Genomic DNA, 18328 nt, shown 5'->3' on the forward strand with positions numbered 1-18328 from the left:
TAAATACGAAATGGCACGAAAAGAAATGACAGTGTGAAATTCAGCCTTCATACTAAAGTGAGTATCTGGTCAATACCCCGTGAACATCGATGCAGGCAGGCATTATCTGGTTTAGCCGAATTGCCTTCGTGGTATCCTTCTGGTTGGACCTGCTCAAGTTATTGCAGATTCTGGGAACCTTTAGGTTGGGAGCAATTTCGCACAGAACATTCAAAGGTGTTCAGTCGGTGACATGTCTGTAGATTTAGCTGACCAGGGAAATGTTGGAACATCTTCCTGACTACAACACGAGCCCTGTGAACACCTTGGAAACGTTCTGAAAATTAAAATCTTGTCCATCATCGGTCGTTTATGCTCAGCACGATTATCAGGTCAGTTCAACTGTATAAAACTGCTGACTCGACACGTTGGGATCACAGCAACAAAAAGCACACAAAAGAAATGCCGCGTAGCAAATAACACTCTATTGGTATCAAGGGTCGTCTGTGTTAACGTCGACCACGACAACTCCTAGGAGGACACAGACCTTTTAGGCGTCACGTGACGTGTTTGGTGGGGTAACCCTTACCAGAGGACCAAATTTGAATGGACTAGGTTTATCAGTGACGTCCCAGACAGGGCTGATGTACAGCTAGCCCATAACGTGCAACTCTTCCTTGGCCCGACAGGAGTCCAGGTCTCAAGCCCATAGAGCATGATTGGGACATTATTCGTCGCAGAATACTCCAGAGATCCTACAGTACTAAATGCTGATGTGTTAAGAAATTGTTGCAGTTGACAGAGATTGCACCAGATTGACTGATGCTGCTGATACTTGAGTGATTTCTGGAGGATTGTTTGTCAGACTTGTCGCACATGGTAACGCCACACGACCATAGTTATCAGCACTACAAAATGAGTCATTTGTTGCCATGTTTGCTCTGAATAAACTACTTTTTCGTTCTGTTGCATTTAGCTTTGTCAGGTAATCTGTGTCATTGGAACATGGATGATGTCTGACGTCAGAAGTCAACCCTGCCGTACGGCATAGCTCGGAAACTGTACTCTTTAACTGGGATCATGAGAAAGGTGTTGCTGTGAATGAAACCCCGAACGCCTCAGCTCTCGTCAGTCATCACTTGCTCAGGTATATTCTGCTAAGAAACAAACACACCCGACCAGTGGACCATACAAGAGCCAGCAGGGGGTTGTTGCCAGTGTACTTCAGTTACTTGTGAGCAGCTGACTGAGTTTCTGTCGTAACCTAGTTTATTTTCCACGTTTCCCCTTTCGCTCAAAAAGGTGTAGTTCAAGCCCAGATTGTAAGGAAACTTTCGAGTCATCGTCGTATCGGGTAGACGGGATGTCATGTGACACCGTGTTGCCGGTCACAGGAGATAGATCCACAGCACTGCGGCACTGCAGACACACGTTAATTCATGCAGAATGTTGCCTTTCTCTCAAGGGTGGTTTTTCAATGAGGGTCCCCCTGCGAGGATGTCGGGGTAAGGATAAGTCCTCTTGTACCCCATGAGCGTCTCCCTGTGGGGATGTCGGGGTGAGAACAGATCCCCTTGTACCCCATGAGTGTCTCCCTATGGGGATGTCGGGATGAGAACAGATCCCCTTGTACCCCATGAGTGTCTCCCTATGGGGATGTCGGGGTGAGAACAATCCCCTTGTACCCCATGAGTGTCTCCCTATGGGGATGTCGGGGTCAGAACAGATCCCCTTGTACCCCATGAGTGTCTCCCTATGGGGATGTCGATGTGAGAACAGATCCCCTTGTACCCCATTAGTGTCTCCCTGTGGGGATGTCGAGGTCAGAACAGATCCCCTTGTACCCCATGAGTGTCTCCCTATGGGGATGTCGGGGTCAGAACAGATCCCCTTGTACCCCATGAGTGTCTCCCTGTGGGGATGTCGGGGTGAGAACATATCCCCTTGTACCCCATGAGTGTCTCCCTATGGGGATGTCGAGGGTCAGAACAGATCCCCTTGTACCCCATGAGTGTCCCCCTGTGGGGATGTCGATGTGAGAATAAGTCCCCTTGTACCCCATGAGTGTCTCCCTGTGGGGATGTCGGGGTGAGAACAGATCCCCTTGTACCCCATGAGTGTCTCCCTGTGGGGATGTCGAGGTCAGAACAGATCCCCTTGTACCCCATGAGTGTCTCCCTGTGGGGATGTCGATGTGAGAATAAGTCCCCTTGTACCCCATGAGTGTCTCCCTGTGGGGATGTCGGGGTGAGAACAGATCCCCTTGTACCCCATGAGTGTCTCCCTGTGGGGATGTCGAGGTCAGAACAGATCCCCTTGTACCCATGAGTGTCCCCCTGTGGGGATGTCCAGGTCAGAAGAGGTCCCCTTGTACCCCATTAGTGTCTCCCTGTGGGGATGTCGGGGTGAGAACAGATCCCCTTGTACCCCATGAGTGTCTCCCTGTGGGGATGTCGAGGTCAGAACAGATCCCCTTGTACCCATGAGTGTCCCCCTGTGGGGATGTCCAGGTCAGAAGAGGTCCCCTTGTACCCCATTAGTGTCTCCCTGTGGGGATGTCGGGGTGAGAACAGATCCCCTTACACCCCATGAGTGTCTCCCTATGGGGATGTCGAGGTGAGAACAGATCCCCTTGTACCCCATGAGTGTCTCCCTGTGGGGATGTCGGGGTGAGAACAGATCCCCTTGTACCCCATGAGTGTCTGCCTGTGGGGATGTCGGGGTCAGAAGAAGTCCCCTTGTACCCCATGAGAGTCTCCCTGTGGGGATGTCGGGGTGAGAACAGATCCCCTTGTACCCAATGAGTGTCTCCCTGTGGGGATATCGGGGTCAGAACAGATCCCCTTGTACCCCATGAGTGTCTCCCTGTGGGGATGTCGGGGTGAGAACAGATCCCCTTGTACCCCATGAGCGTCCCCCTGTGGGGATGTCGATGTGAGAATAAGTCCCCTTGTACCCCATGAGTGTCTCCCTGTGGGGATGTCGTGGTGAGAACAGGTCCCCCTTGTACCCCATGAGTGTTCCCCTGTGGGGATGTCGGGGTGAGAACAGGCCCCCTTGTACCCCATGAGTGTCCCCCTGTGGGGATGTCGATGTGAGACTAAGTCCCCTTGTACCCCATGAGTGTCTCCCTGTGGGGATGTCGTGGTGAGAACAGGTCCCCTTGTACCCCATGAGTGTTCCCCTGTGGGGATGTCGGGGTGAGAATAAGTCCCCTTGTACCCCATGAGTGTCCCCCTGTTGGGGATGTCGGGGTCAGAAGAAGTCCACTTGTATCCCATAAGTGTGTCCCTATGGGGACGTCAGGGTGACAATAAGTCCCCTTGTACCCCATTAGCGTCTCCCTGTGGGGATGTCGGGGTGAGAACAGATCCCCGTGTACCCCATGAGTGTCCCCCTGTGGGGATGTCGAGGTGAGAACAGATCCCCTTGTACCCCATGAGTGTCCCCCTGTGGGGATGTCACGACAGAACAGGTGCTCGTGTACCACGAGTCACTCATTGCAATAATCGTTGAGCGTGTTATGACCGCGTTTTTCAGCATGATTGTCCCTCTACTGTACTGGGATACATGACTGGGTCAATATGTGGACACATTACCGGTTCAGTATGTGTGTCGACCTTGACCGCCTGATTGGCGGCGTCATTCAGCTAGTTCAGTCAGAGCTGCTCCAGTCTCACAGGGACAGTGGCAACACAGTTTCTGATATTATGCTTTTGCCCTTGAAAAAACGTGCAGTGTGAATGGGTTGTGTAACAGTGTTGTGTGCGTGCTGTAACTCTAGAGTGGGAGGTTTAGACGTTTAAGAAAGACTTTCAAACGGCGCCATTATATCAAAGTATATACAACAGACACTTTGCAAAACAAGGAAGTCCCTGATGTGTAAATATTGTTAAATGCCACCTCCCATCCACGGACCAAGGAAACTGTATGGCTGTTTAACTCTGTCCACTCTGTTTCACTATAACTAATAAGAGTGAATCACTCTACAACTGTTTCTCTCTGTAGACAGTCTCATGTAATCTGCACTGCCTTACACTACATTACTCCAGTCATGTAAACACGAGGAGAGCACTTAGTTGTGGAAACTTCAGCCTAATCCTTTATATTCCGATAGGCCAAGCTCAAACCACACCGTGAATACATCGATGGTCAGCTAAACAAAGAAAATTCATATAAACAAAGTACATGTCCAGTAAACAACTGTCTTGAGTTTCTTGTCATCACACACATGCTCTTGGCTTTCTTGTCACCACGCCCATGCTCTTGGTTTTCTTGTCACCACGCCCATGCTCTTGGCTTTCTTGTCACCACGCCCATGCTCTTGGTTTTCTTGCCACCACGCCCATGCTCGTGGCCTTCTTGTCATCGCGCCCATGCTCTTGGTTTTCTTGTCACCACGCCCATGCTCTTGGCTTTCTTGTCACCACGCCCATGCTCTTGGTTTTCTTGTCACCACGCCCATGCATGTGGCTTTCTTGTCACCACGCCCATGCTCTTGGCTTTCTTGTCATCACGCCCATGCTCTTGGTTTTCTTGTCACCACGCCCATGCTCTTGGCTTTCTTGTTACCACGCCCATGCTCTTTCTTGCCACCACGCCCATGCTCATTGGCTTTCTTGTCATCACGCCCATGCTCTTGGTTTTCTTGTCATCATGCCCATGCTCGTGGCTTTGTCACCACGCCCATGCTCGTGGCTTTCTTGTCACCACGCCCATGCTCGTGGTTTTCTTGTCACCACGCCCATGCTCGTGGTTTTCTTGTCACCACGCCCATGCTCGTGGCTTTCTTGTCATCATGCCCATGCTCGTGGCTTTGTCACCACGCCCATGCTCGTGGTTTTCTTGTCACCACGCCCATGCTCATGGCTTTCTTGTCATCACGCCCATGCTCTTGGTTTTCTTGTCGCCACGCCCGTGCTTGTAAACAAACACCTTGTATTTTATGTGAAGTTGGGAATTAGAAACTAAATTCATGTCGTCCTGCGACAAAAATGTCATTGTGAAACAAACTATGGAACGTGTCTTTGGGAAACAGGTGGTGGTAGCTCTACTCATTCCTGCAATATATCAGGTGGCAACACATGTGTAAGAGGAAGGCGATGTTTCAGGTACATCAGAAACATCCGTGTTTATAGAGTACATGCTGTACGGGGCCGGTGAATAAACAATTTGCTCTACGTGATATGTTATGCTTGTAAAAGTATTATATACGTATAAAAGAAAATATTATGGATGTCAACTTCTTCTTTATTTTATTGACAACGTTTCTGTGCTTTTCCTTGCCCCTTCGTCAATTGAATGCTAACAGATATACAGGATATATATACTAGCAATGTTCAGAGTGAATTTAAGCATGTATATATAATAACAGGGAATTATGAGATGAAAGAGAATCGTTATACAAACGCAGATATGGTGTTGTTACAGTAGATTAAGTGGGTAAGTGATAGAAGCCAATGAGTATAACAAATGAGTATGTACAAAATGGGTGGATGATATTTTAATTGATATTCAAAAGCAGGGGTGACATACAGAAGGTAGGGATGATGCTGTTACAGTGGATTAAGAGGTGATTGATGAAGCCATATTATCTAATTAATTGGCCAGGCATTGGGTAGGTAAACCACTTGATCCCTATTCATCTGTAGCGCTCATCTGTTGATGCTGATTGACTCTGAAATCTTGCGTCGTCGCCAATCCTGGATGTTTGATGCTATAATGGACGATGGTTGCCTGTCAATGGCGTGTTTGGTTTGTTCACAATGTGTTCAGAAAGGGCTGATTTCAGATCTGATTTCAGCACCAAGGTTTTGTGCTCTTGGAACCTAATGTCAAAGGCCTCTCCTACATAGCTGCTGTGACAGTCACACGTTAGCTTCTAGATGCAACCCATGGGGTTGGGAGTGGTGTTAGATGCTGTGACAGTCACACGTTAGCTTGTAGATGCAACCCCTGGGGTTGGGAGTGGTGTTAGATGCTGTGACAGTCACACGTTAGCTTGTAGATGCAACCCCTGGGGTTGGGAGTGGTGTTAGATGAAATACATCTTTCAATGGCCTTCAGAACGGTTAGTTTAAACATATTTTATTCACACTGTGAAAAGGACCGGGCACAAGTTCTTTCAACTTAAAAAACCCCTCTCCAACGGTTCAGAACGGTTTTTAGTGTTTTGTCAGAGTCGAAAGCCACATCTTTGCCGGCAGGGTTCTTGAGCAGTCGGCTGATTTGGTGGCTGATGTTTGGGATAACCGTTGAGGTTGATGAATGTGGTTCTTAGATTACCTACCCAATGCCTGGCAAATTAATTAGACTCATATGGCTTCATCAGTCCCTCTTATTCCACTGTAACAGCAGCATCCCTACCTTCTGTATGTCATCCTGTCATATCAGTTAGACTATCATCCACCCTGGTGTACATAAATAAGACCCATTGGCTTCTATCACTTACCCACTTAATCTACTGTAGCAGCAGCATCCCTACCTTCTGTATGTCATCCTGTCATATCAGTTAGACTATCATCCACCCTGGTGTACATAAATAAGACACATTGGCTTCTATCACTTACCCACTTAATCTACTGTAGCAGCAGCATCCCTACCTTCTGTATGTCATCCTGTCATATCAGTTAGACTATCACCCACCCTGGTGTACATAAATAAGACCCATTGGCTTCTATCACTAACCCACTTAATTCACTGTAACAGCAGCATCCCTACCTTCTGTATGTCATCCTGTCATATCAGTTAGACTATCATCCACCCTGGTGTACATAAATAAGACACATTGGCTTCTATCACTTACCCACCTAATCTACTGTAGCAGCAGCATCCCTACCTTCTGTATGTCATCCTGTCATATCAGTTAGACTATCACCCACCCTGTTGTACATAAATAAGACCCATTGGCTTCTATCACTTACCCACTTAATCCACTGTAACAGCAGCATCCCTACCTTCTGTATGTCATCCTGTCATATCAGTTAGACTATCATCCACCCTGGTGTACATAAATAAGACACATTGGCTTCTATCACTTACCCACCTAATCTACTGTAGCAGCAGCATCCCTACCTTCTGTATGTCATCCTGTCATATCAGTTAGACTACCACCCACCCTGGTGTACATAAATAAGACCCATTGGCTTCTATCACTTACCCACTTAATCTACTGTAACAGCAGCATCCCTACCTTCTGTATGTCATCCTGTCATATCAGTTAGACTATCATCCACCCTGGTGTACATAAATAAGACCCATTGGCTTCTATCACTTACCCACTTAATCTACTGTAACAGCAGCATCCCTACCTTCTGTATGTCATCCTGTCATATCAGTTAGACTATCATCCACCCTGGTGTACATAAATAAGACACATTGGCTTCTATCACTTACCCACCTAATCTACTGTAACAGCAGCATCCCTACCTTCTGTATGTCATCCTGTCATATCAGTTAGACTATCACCCACCCTGGTGTACATAAATAAGACACATTGGCTTCTATCACTTACCCACCTAATCTACTGTAACAGCAGCATCCCTACCTTCTGTATGTCATCCTGTCATATCAGTTAGACTATCATCCACCCTGGTGTACATAAATAAGACCCATTGGCTTCTATCACTTACCCACTTATATTTACTGTAACAGCAGCATCCCTACCTTCTGTATGTCATCCTGTCATATCAGTTAGACTATCACCCACCCTGGTGTACATAAATAAGACCCATTGGCTTCTATCACTTACCCACTTAATCTACTGTAACAGCAGCATCCCTACCTTCTGTATGTCATCCTGTCATATCAGTTAGACTATCATCCACCCTGGTGTACATAAATAAGACACATTGGCTTCTATCACTTACCCACTTAATCTACTGTAACAGCAGCATCCCTACCTTCTGTATGTCATCCTGTCATATCAGTTAGACTATCATCCACCCTGGTGTACATAAATAAGACACATTGGCTTCTATCACTTACCCACTTAATCTACTGTAACAGCAGCATCCCTACCTTCTGTATGTCATCCTGTCATATCAGTTAGACTATCATCCACCCTGGTGTACATAAATAAGACCCATTGGCTTCTATCACTTACCCACTTAATCTACTGTAACAGCAGCATCCCTACCTTCTGTATGTCATCCTGTCATATCAGTTAGACTATCATCCACCCTGGTGTACATAAATAAGACACATTGGCTTTCTATCACTTACCCACTTAATCTACTGTAACAGCAGCATCCCTACCTTCTGTATGTCATCCTGTCATATCAGTTAGACTATCATCCACCCTGGTGTACATAAATAAGACACATTGGCTTCTATCACTTACCCACTTAATCTACTGTAACAGCAGCATCCCTACCTTCTGTATGTCATCCTGTCATATCAGTTAGACTATCATCCACCCTGGTGTACATAAATAAGACCCATTGGCTTCTATCACTCTTCACCCACTTAATCTACTGTAACAGCAGCATCCCTACCTTCTGTATGTCATCCTGTCATATCAGTTAGACTATCATCCACCCTGGTGTACATAAATAAGACCCATTGGCTTCTATCACTTACCCACTTAATCTACTGTAACAGCAGCATCCCTACCTTCTGTATGTCATCCTGTCATATCAGTTAGACTATCATCCACCCTGGTGTACATAAATAAGACCCATTGGCTTCTATCACTTACCCACTTAATCTACTGTAACAGCAGCATCCCTACCTTCTGTATGTCATCCTGTCATATCAGTTAGACTATCATCCACCCTGGTGTACATAAATAAGACCCATTGGCTTCTATCACTTACCCACTTAATCTACTGTAACAGCAGCATCCCTACCTTCTGTATGTCATCCTGTCATATCAGTTAGACTATCATCCACCCTGGTGTACATAAATAAGACCCATTGGCTTCTATCACTTACCCACCTAATCTACTGTAACAGCAGCATCCCTACCTTCTGTATGTCATCCTGTCATATCAGTTAGACTATCATCCACCCTGGTGTACATAAATAAGACCCATTGGCTTCTATCACTTACCCACTTAATCTACTGTAACAGCAGCATCCCTACCTTCTGTATGTCATCCTGTCATATCAGTTAGACTATCACCCACCCTGTTGTACATAAATAAGACCCATTGGCTTCTATCACTTACCCACTTAATCTACTGTAACAGCAGCATCCCTACCTTCTGTATGTCATCCTGTCATATCAGTTAGACTATCATCCACCCTGGTGTACATAAATAAGACACATTGGCTTCTATCACTTACCCACTTAATCTACTGTAACAGCAGCATCCCTACCTTCTGTATGTCATCCTGTCATATCAGTTAGACTATCATCCACCCTGGTGTACATAAATAAGACCCATTGGCTTCTATCACTTACCCACTTAATCTACTGTAACAGCAGCATCCCTACCTTCTGTATGTCATCCTGTCATATCAGTTAGACTATCATCCACCCTGGTGTACATAAATAAGACCCATTGGCTTCTATCACTTACCCACTTAATCTACTGTAACAGCAGCATCCCTACCTTCTGTATGTCATCCTGTCATATCAGTTAGACTATCATCCACCCTGGTGTACATAAATAAGACACATTGGCTTCTATCACTTACCCACTTAATCTACTGTAACAGCAGCATCCCTACCTTCTGTATGTCATCCTGTCATATCAGTTAGACTATCATCCACCCTGGTGTACATAAATAAGACACATTGGCTTCTATCACTTACCCACCTAATCTACTGTAACAGCAGCATCCCTACCTTCTGTATGTCATCCTGTCATATCAGTTAGACTATCACCCACCCTGTTGTACATAAATAAGACCCATTGGCTTCTATCACTTACCCACTTAATCTACTGTAACAACACCATATCTGCGTCTGTATATCTATTCTCTTTTGTCTCATGATCCCCTGTTTATTGCATATGTACATGCTCAAATTCACTCTGGCGTCAAGTACATTACTATATATATATATATATCCTGTATATCTGTTAGTTAGCATTCACCTGACGAAGGGTCAAGGAAAGGCCCAGAAACGTTGTGTACACAATAAGAAGTTGTCATCCATTATATTTATTCTTATACTTGAATACCTATCAAGATACCTATCAAGAACCTGTAAAAGAATTGTTTAGTTGGGTTGTTTTTTTTAAAAACACACGTAAAAAACAGTAATATGGCAAGCGATTATAATTTTTGGCCTACACTGTAATGATTACTCAAAAAGCCTAAGGTTAACGTCTCTAGATGACTGTCATCAAACCGACACACCTGTCCACGTGAACATACATGGTGGCCACATGGAGCAAACACTGAAACAATAACGCCGTGTAATAGTGGTCCAAACTCCCTTCTAGCAGGGATCGCCGCTACTTGCCTGACAACGACATTAGAATTAATTCGACACGTCGCCTATACAGAATAAAGACGTTGTATATCCATAAACACTGTCATTCTTCATCTCAACTTGTAGAATGCCAATCAAAGAAATCTCCACTACATGTAGAACAAGACCATGTAGAACATTCCTGATTGTGGTGTCAGAACACGGAGCCCTTAACAAGACACATTGCAGCGTGCGTGCGCGCGTCAGCCGAGGTCCTCCCCACCACACACACACACCTCAGGGGGTGGACAGGCTCGCTGGGGGTGTGGCCAGGGCTAAGTGACAGATGATTGTAGGACGCTTCACTCAGATGTAAGTGACTCATGTGAACACACTGATGAGAACTGGTAACTGTATTTTCTTTTGTGTAATATTTCTGGACTTTCATCAGAAGTAGAGGATACGGACTTTAACACATTCGATTTAGTTGGTCTAACTGAGACATGGAGCAATGTCTCTAACCTAGGATTAGAAGACATATTCAGATTATGTGTCTCTCTGTAAAGATGCAGACAGAATATCTATATGTGGTAGACACTCATGTGGGTAGTGGTTATGGTTAGAAAACATATATTTCAATACATAAAATGGTCAAGAGTTATAGAATATACTATCTTCATTGTTTATTATAAGTCCCTTTTTGGACTTGATTCAGACATACTTTCTGCTTGTGTCTATATACACCCCCAGGGTTCCACATGGTATGAACAACTTAGCCCACAGTGGACAATGGAATCATGTTATTGTGGCCTTTTCAGTATGGAATAAAGATTGACTTGACTTGACTAGGACTGCCATCAAACCGTTACACCTGTCCATGTGAACATACAGGGTAGCCACATGGAGCAACCGCTGAAACAATAACGTGGCGTAATAGTGGTCCAAACACCCTTCTGGCAGGGATCTCCACTACATGTACACCAAGACCATGTAGAACATTCCAGATTGTGGTGCCAGAACATGGTACCCTTAACAAGCCAGATTGCAGTGCTGGGTGTGTCTTTCCAGGAAACAGATTTGACAAAGAGACCCATAAACAAATAATTTCATATCAGGAGATTAAATATTTTATTTTTGTATATTCTGACAATGGAATACCTTTGTAAATAATTTCATATCGATGTATTTTGATAATTAATACCTCAAACAAACATTAAAACGATTCAGTCATCCACACCATGAACATGTAGAGTATGATGTTACAGCATGGAAGCCACACCACCATGAACATGTAGAGTATGATGTTACAGCATGGAAGCCACACCACCATGAACATGTAGAGTATGATGTTACAGCATGGAAGCCACACCACCATGAACATGTAGAGTATGATGTTACAGCATGGAAGCCACACCACCATGAACATGTAGAGTATGATGTTACAGCATGGAAGCCACACCACCATGAACATGTAGAGTATGATGTTACAGCATGGAAGCCACACCACCATGAACATGTAGAGTATGATGTTACAGCATGGAAGCCACACCACCATGAACCAGCCACACCACCATGAACATGTAGAGTATGATGTTACAGCATGGAAGCCACACCACCATGAACATGTAGAGTATGATGTTACAGCATGGAAGCCACACCACCATGAACATGTAGAGTATGATGTTACAGCATGGAAGCCACACCACCATGAACATGTAGAGTATGATGTTACAGCATGGAAGCCACACCACCATGAACATGTAGAGTATGATGTTACAGCATGGAAGCCACACCACCATGAACATGTAGAGTATGATGTTACAGCATGGAAGCCACGCGGCCAGGCACCAGGTCCACAACAAACACAAGACCAGGTACACATTAATGCTTTTATCAGACTGTGTAATAAGAATGTTTATTGCTTGTATCTCCCTGACACTCGGCAATGTTGAAATATATGTTACAGTCACTGATATAACAATTACTGCATGTTGGAGTGAGTGAGTTTAGTTTAGTATTCTAATCCGGACCTTCACGGGTAACTGCATGTTGGTGTGGGTGAGTTTAGTTCAGTATTCTAATCCGGACCTTCACGGGTAACTGCATGTTGGAGTGGGTGAGTTTAGTTCAGTATTCTAATCCGGACCTTCACGGGTAACTGCATGTTGGAGTGGGTGAGTTTAGTTTAGTATTCTAATCCGGACCTTCACGGGTAACTGCATGTTGGAGTGGGTGAGTTTAGTTCAGTATTCTAATCCGGACCTTCACGGGTAACTGCATGTTGGAGTGGGTGAGTTTAGTTCAGTATTCTAATCCGGACCTTCACGGGTAACTGCATGTTGGAGTGGGTGAGTTTTAGTTAGTATTCTATCCGGACATTCACGGGTAACTGCATGTTGGAGTGGGTGAGTTTAGTTCAGTATTCTAATCCGGACCTTCACGGGTGAGTTTAGTTCAGTATTCTAAACTGACCTTCACGGGTAACTGCTGTTGGAGTGGGTGAGTTTAGTTCAGTATTCTAATCCGGACCTTCACGGGTAACTGCATGTTGGAGTGGGTGAGTTTAGTTTAGTATTCTAATCCGGACCTTCACGGGTAACTGCGTGTTGGAGTGGGTGAGTTTAGTTCAGTATTCTAATCCGGACCTTCACGGTAACTGCATGTTGGAGTGAATGGGGTAACTTGGAGTTTGGTTAGCATTCTAATCCGACCTTCACGGGTAACTGCATGTTGGGGGGTGAGTTTAGTTCAGTATTCTAATCGGACCTTCACGGGTAACTGCATGTTGGAGTGGGTGAGTTTAGTTTAGTATTCTAATCCGGACCTTCACGGGTAACTGCATGTTGGAGTGGGTGAGTTTAGTTCAGTATTCTAATCCGGACCTTCACGGGTAACTGCATGTTGGAGTGGGTGAGTTTAGTTCAGTATTCTAATCCGGACCTTCACGGGTAACTGCATGTTGGAGTGGGTGAGTTTAGTTCAGTATTCTAATCCGGACCTTCACGGGTAACTGCATGTTGGAGTGAATGAGTTTAGTTTAGTATTCTAATCCGGACCCGGACCTTGGAGTGGGTGAGGTAACTGCATGTTGGAGTGGGTGAGTTTAGTTCAGTATTCTAATCCGGACCTTCACGGGTAACTGCATGTTGGAGTGGGTGAGTTTAGTTCAGTATTCTAATCCGGACCTTCACGGGTAACTGCATGTTGGAGTGGGTGAGTTTAGTTTAGTATTCTAATCCGGACCTTCACGGGTAACTGCATGTTGGAGTGGGTGAGTTTAGTTCAGTATTCTGACCTTCCCGGGTAGCTGCATACTGGAACACAATCTAAATAATGTCAATAATTACATAACATTTTTAGCCATGGATCGTCCTGTTGTTTATTGAGCAGCAGACAAATTATTTATACCTTCAAAACATTTCCTGAAAAGTCTTTAAAAATTATGAGCAGTCACCATGGTAACAACAACACCCCGATTCACCAAAGGAATGACAATGAGCAGGGCATTCCTGATATACTTTGTTCATAACATCATCCAACGCAGATACATCACCTGGGTACCAGGGTACATTCATCCAACACACATACATCACCTGGGTACCAAGGTACATTCATCCAACACACATATATCACCTGGGTACCAGGGTACATTCATCCAACACACATATATCACGTGGGTACCAGGGTACATTCATCCAACACACATATATCACGTGGGTACCAGGGTACATTCATCCAACACACATATATCACGTGGGTACCAGGGTACATTCATCCAACACACATATATCACCTGGGTACCAAGGTACATTCATCCAACACACATATATCATAATGGGTACACATTTATAATGTACATTCATGCTCAAAACACAGATAAGATGGGTGAAGTTATGAAGTACTGAGAAAAGGTACATTCATCCAACACACATATATCAAAACCTGTCAGAGTCTTTGATGTCATCCAACACACATAGATCACCGGTGCTGTGTAGGAGAACATGCGGTGTCCAACACATTTCAGTTTGTAGTTTGTATATCACCTGGGTACCAAGGTACATTCATCAAACACACATATATCACCTGGGTACCAAGGTACATTCATCCAACACACATATATCACGTGGGTACCAGGGTACATTCATCCAACACACATATATCACGTGGGTACCAGGGTACATTCATCCAACACACATATATCACCTGGGTACCAGGGTACATTCATCCAACACACATATATCACCTGGGTACCAGGGTACTCATACATCACAGTGACATAAAACAGCTATATACATTATACTGAGAACACCACAACCAAAACCTACAGCCGTCCCTCCACCGCTAGGGTTTAACCAACCTGCTTTGTATAGTGTGATGTCTGGTGTGTGGAGCGTGATGTCTGGTGTGTGGAGCGTGATGTCTGGTGTGTGGAGCGTGATGTCTGGTGTGTGTGTGGAGCGTGAAGCGTGATGTCTGGTGTGTGGAGTGTGATGTTGTGTGTGTGGCCGCGATGATGTCTGGTGTGTGGAGTGTGATGTCTGTGTGTGGAGCGTGATGTCTGGTGTGTGTGGAGTGATGTCTGGTGTGTCTGATGTCTGGTGTGTGGAGAGCGTGATGTCTGGTGTGTGGAGCGTGATGTCTGGTGTGTGGAGCGTGATGTCTGGTGTGTGGAGCGTGATGTCTGGTGTGTGGAGCGTGATGTCTGGTGTGTGTGTGGAGCGTGATGTCTGGGTGTGGAGAGTGATGTCTGGTGTGTGGAGTGTGATGTCTGGTGTGTGGAGCGTGATGTCTGGTGTGTGGAGCGTGATGTCTGGTGTGTGGAGCACTGTGATGTCTGGTGTGTGGAGCGTGATGTCTGGTGTGTGGAGTGTGATGTCTGGTGTGTGGATGAGCGTGATGTCTGGTGTGTGGAGTGTGATGTCTGGTGTGTGGAGTGTGATGTCTGGTGTGTGGAGCGTGATGCCTGGTGTGTGGAGCGTGATGTCTGGTGTGTGGAGCAAAGCGTGATGTCTGGTGTGTGGAATGTGATGTCTGGTGTGTGGAGCCTGATGTCTGGTGTGTGGAGCGTGATGTCTGGTGTGTGTCGGTTGATTTTCAGCACTTCCATAGTATGACATGTTGTGAAGCACTTATCTGAGGCTTTACACCTGCTGATGCTGTAGACTTCATTCCCACTCTCAACACCTGGTGTCGGGGTATGATACCATCTACATACATGATATGTTCAAGCACACTGATTAAAGTATCAGGTATTAAAGACAAAGTCATTCATCACATTACTGTAGAACAGATACACAATGACACCATCCTGATGGAACATAGAAGTCATTCAAACAGTGTTGCCTGTAACTTCCACCATGAGGAATATTTGGCTCCATTGAATAGTGTTCCACATGACACCGACTAAGGAGAATTTTTGGCTCCATTGAATAGTGTTCCACATGACATCGACCAAGAAGAACATTTGGCTCCATTTAAGAGTGTTCCACGTGATAACCACCAAGAGGAATATTTGGCTCCATTTAACAGTGTTCCATGTGATATCCACCAAGAGGAATATTTGGCTCCATTTTAGAGTGTTCCACGTGATATCCACCAAGAGGAATATTTGGCTCCATTTAAGAGTGTTCCACGTGATATCCACCGAGAGGAATATTTGGCTCCATTTAAGAGTGTTCCACGTGATATCCACCAAGAGGAATATTTGGTTTCATTTAAGAGTGTTCCACGTGATATCCACCGAGAGGAATATGTGGCTCCATTTAACAGTGTTCCACGTGATATCCACCGAGAGGAATATTTGGCTCCTTTTAACAGTGTTCCACCTGATATCCACCGAGAGGAATATGTGGCTCACATTCATGATATAATCCATATTATGAAACTGTTATTGTCATGATTTGTTTCTCAAATTATTTACATGATAAATACTTATGTATACATATGTACATAATCTGATGGTTTCAAGATTTAGCTAACTTTCCATCAAGGATTAGTTGAAATAGCAGAATTTAATAATTATTATGTTCGGAATAAATTGTTTGGGTAATTCCGTTTTAAGTGGAAAAAATTCTCACTTTGCAAATATCAATTGTTTTCTGTTGCGGTCAGAAAAGTAAGAATATGTGTTACTTTATGTTATTTCCACGATCGGTCAGTCAAATCTGTAAACCAACAAAGAAGAATACACACACATGCACTCACACAAGAACTGTTCACAGTCTGTATGTACACACACGCACACAAGCACTGTCACTCACACACACACACACCAGTCACTAGCCGGGGCTATCTGTCCCGCTTCAGGTTAAACACATCCACCTCATCAGGCTCTTCATCTTCTTCGTAGCCCTGGTTGGCCTGGCCATCTCTGGTCAGCATCTCCAGTGACTCCGGCGTCCGCTCAAACACTCGCTTCTTGCTCTCTGGATTATCTGACAGGACAGGACACTGATTACTGTATAACACTGCAGCTGTTTGTACAGACACTGATTACTGTGTAACACTGCAGCTCTTTCTACAGACACTGATTACTGTCTAACACTGCAGCTGTTTGTACAGACACTGATTACTGTATAACACTGCAGCTGTTTGTACAGACACTGATTACTGTATAACAATGCAGCTGTTTGTACAGGACACTGATTACTGTATAACACTGCAGCTGTTTGTACAGACACTGATTACTGTATAACACTGCAGCTGTTTGTACAGGACACTGATTACTGTATAACACTGCAGCTGTTTGTACAGACACTGATTACGGTATAACACTGCAGCTGTTTGTACAGGACACTGATTACTGTATTACACTGCAGCTGTTTGTACAGACACTGATTACTGTATAACACTGCAGCTGTTTTGTACAGACACTGATTACTGTATAACACTGCAGCTGTTTGTACAGACACTGATTACTGTGTAACACAGCAGCTGTTTGTACAGACACTGATTACTGTATAACACTGCAGCTGTTTGTACAGACACTGATTACTGTATAACACTGCAGGTGTTTGTACAGACACTGATTACTGTATAACACTGCAGCTGTTTGTACTGACACTGATTACTGTCTAACACTGCAGGTGTTTGTACAGGACAATGATTACTGTATAACACTGCATGCCAGGCCATGTTGGAATACCTGCTGACAAGTACCTTGTACTAGATGTGCCTAATGAGACTAGCATCAGATGCTTGTTACGCATTACGCACCTCCTACAAGATATACCCCTGCGAGACATGCATTTGGTACCTCTTACTAGATATATGCCTGAGAGACATGCATTTGGTACCTCTTACTAGATATATACCTAAGAGACAAGCATTAGGTACCTCTTACTAGATATACCCCTGAGAGACAAGCATTAGGTACCTCTTACTAGATATACCCCTGAGAGACAAGCATTAGGTACCTGTTACTAGATATAACCCTGAGAGACAAGCATTAGGTACCTGTTACTAGATATAACCCTGAGAGACAAGCATTAGGTACCTGTTACTAGATATAACCCTGAGAGACAAGCATTAGGTACCTCTTACTAGACATACCCCTAAGAGACAAGCATTAGGTACCTCTTACTAGACATACCCCTGAGAGACAAGCATTAGGTACCTCTTACTAGATATATATATGCCTGAGTGACAAGCATTAGGTAAGTTTTACAAGATATACCTCACAGGCAGAAAGAGACAAGCAAGAGGTCACCTGGATATATATATACAAACACATGCAAGCGACCATCTGGGCTGTCCATAGAGACAGGGGACTGAAATATCCAGATAAGGAACTGAAATACTTACTGAACACAGCCTTGAGCACCACGCGTAAAGTGATCCCACACAAGCACACAAAGAGGCCAATGATGTTTACGGAGTTCATCTGGTCTCCATTTATTGCAGCAGCCAGTCCCAGTGTACAGACCTCCTGCAGAGAGACAGGTTACATACAGATCTCCTCCAGAGAGACAGGTTACATACAGATCT

General features: G+C 44.7%; 1 protein-coding gene and 1 long non-coding RNA gene across 4 annotated transcripts in view; both read right to left on the minus strand.

The window, feature by feature from the left end:
• Positions 1–12679: 12679 nt before the first annotated feature.
• On the minus strand, positions 12680–13541 carry LOC124271510. 3 transcript variants are annotated; one of them, XR_006897058.1, is made up of 3 exons: positions 13470–13541; positions 12815–12987; positions 12680–12777 (listed from the first exon to the last, which is right to left on the minus strand). It is a non-coding gene; the product is annotated as an uncharacterized LOC124271510 (long non-coding RNA). The 3 variants fall into 3 exon arrangements; XR_006897059.1 differs by lacking the exon at positions 13470–13541 and adding an exon at positions 13283–13319; XR_006897061.1 differs by lacking the exon at positions 13470–13541 and adding an exon at positions 13109–13220.
• A 154-nt stretch (positions 13542–13695) lies between these two features.
• The window catches only part of LOC124271509 (solute carrier family 35 member C2-like), a 56561-nt gene continuing 51928 nt past the window's right edge, over positions 13696–18328 (minus strand). The window contains 3 exon segments of the mRNA XM_046706658.1: positions 13696–14135; positions 14386–16776; positions 18146–18269. Coding sequence (XP_046562614.1) covers positions 16631–16776; positions 18146–18269 — 270 coding nt within the window. The 3' untranslated portion in view covers positions 13696–14135; positions 14386–16630.

This window comes from Haliotis rubra, unplaced genomic scaffold, assembly GCF_003918875.1.
Source record: "Haliotis rubra isolate DU_JTF1 unplaced genomic scaffold, ASM391887v1 Scf1608, whole genome shotgun sequence".
Lineage (NCBI taxonomy): Eukaryota > Metazoa > Mollusca > Gastropoda > Lepetellida > Haliotidae > Haliotis > Haliotis rubra.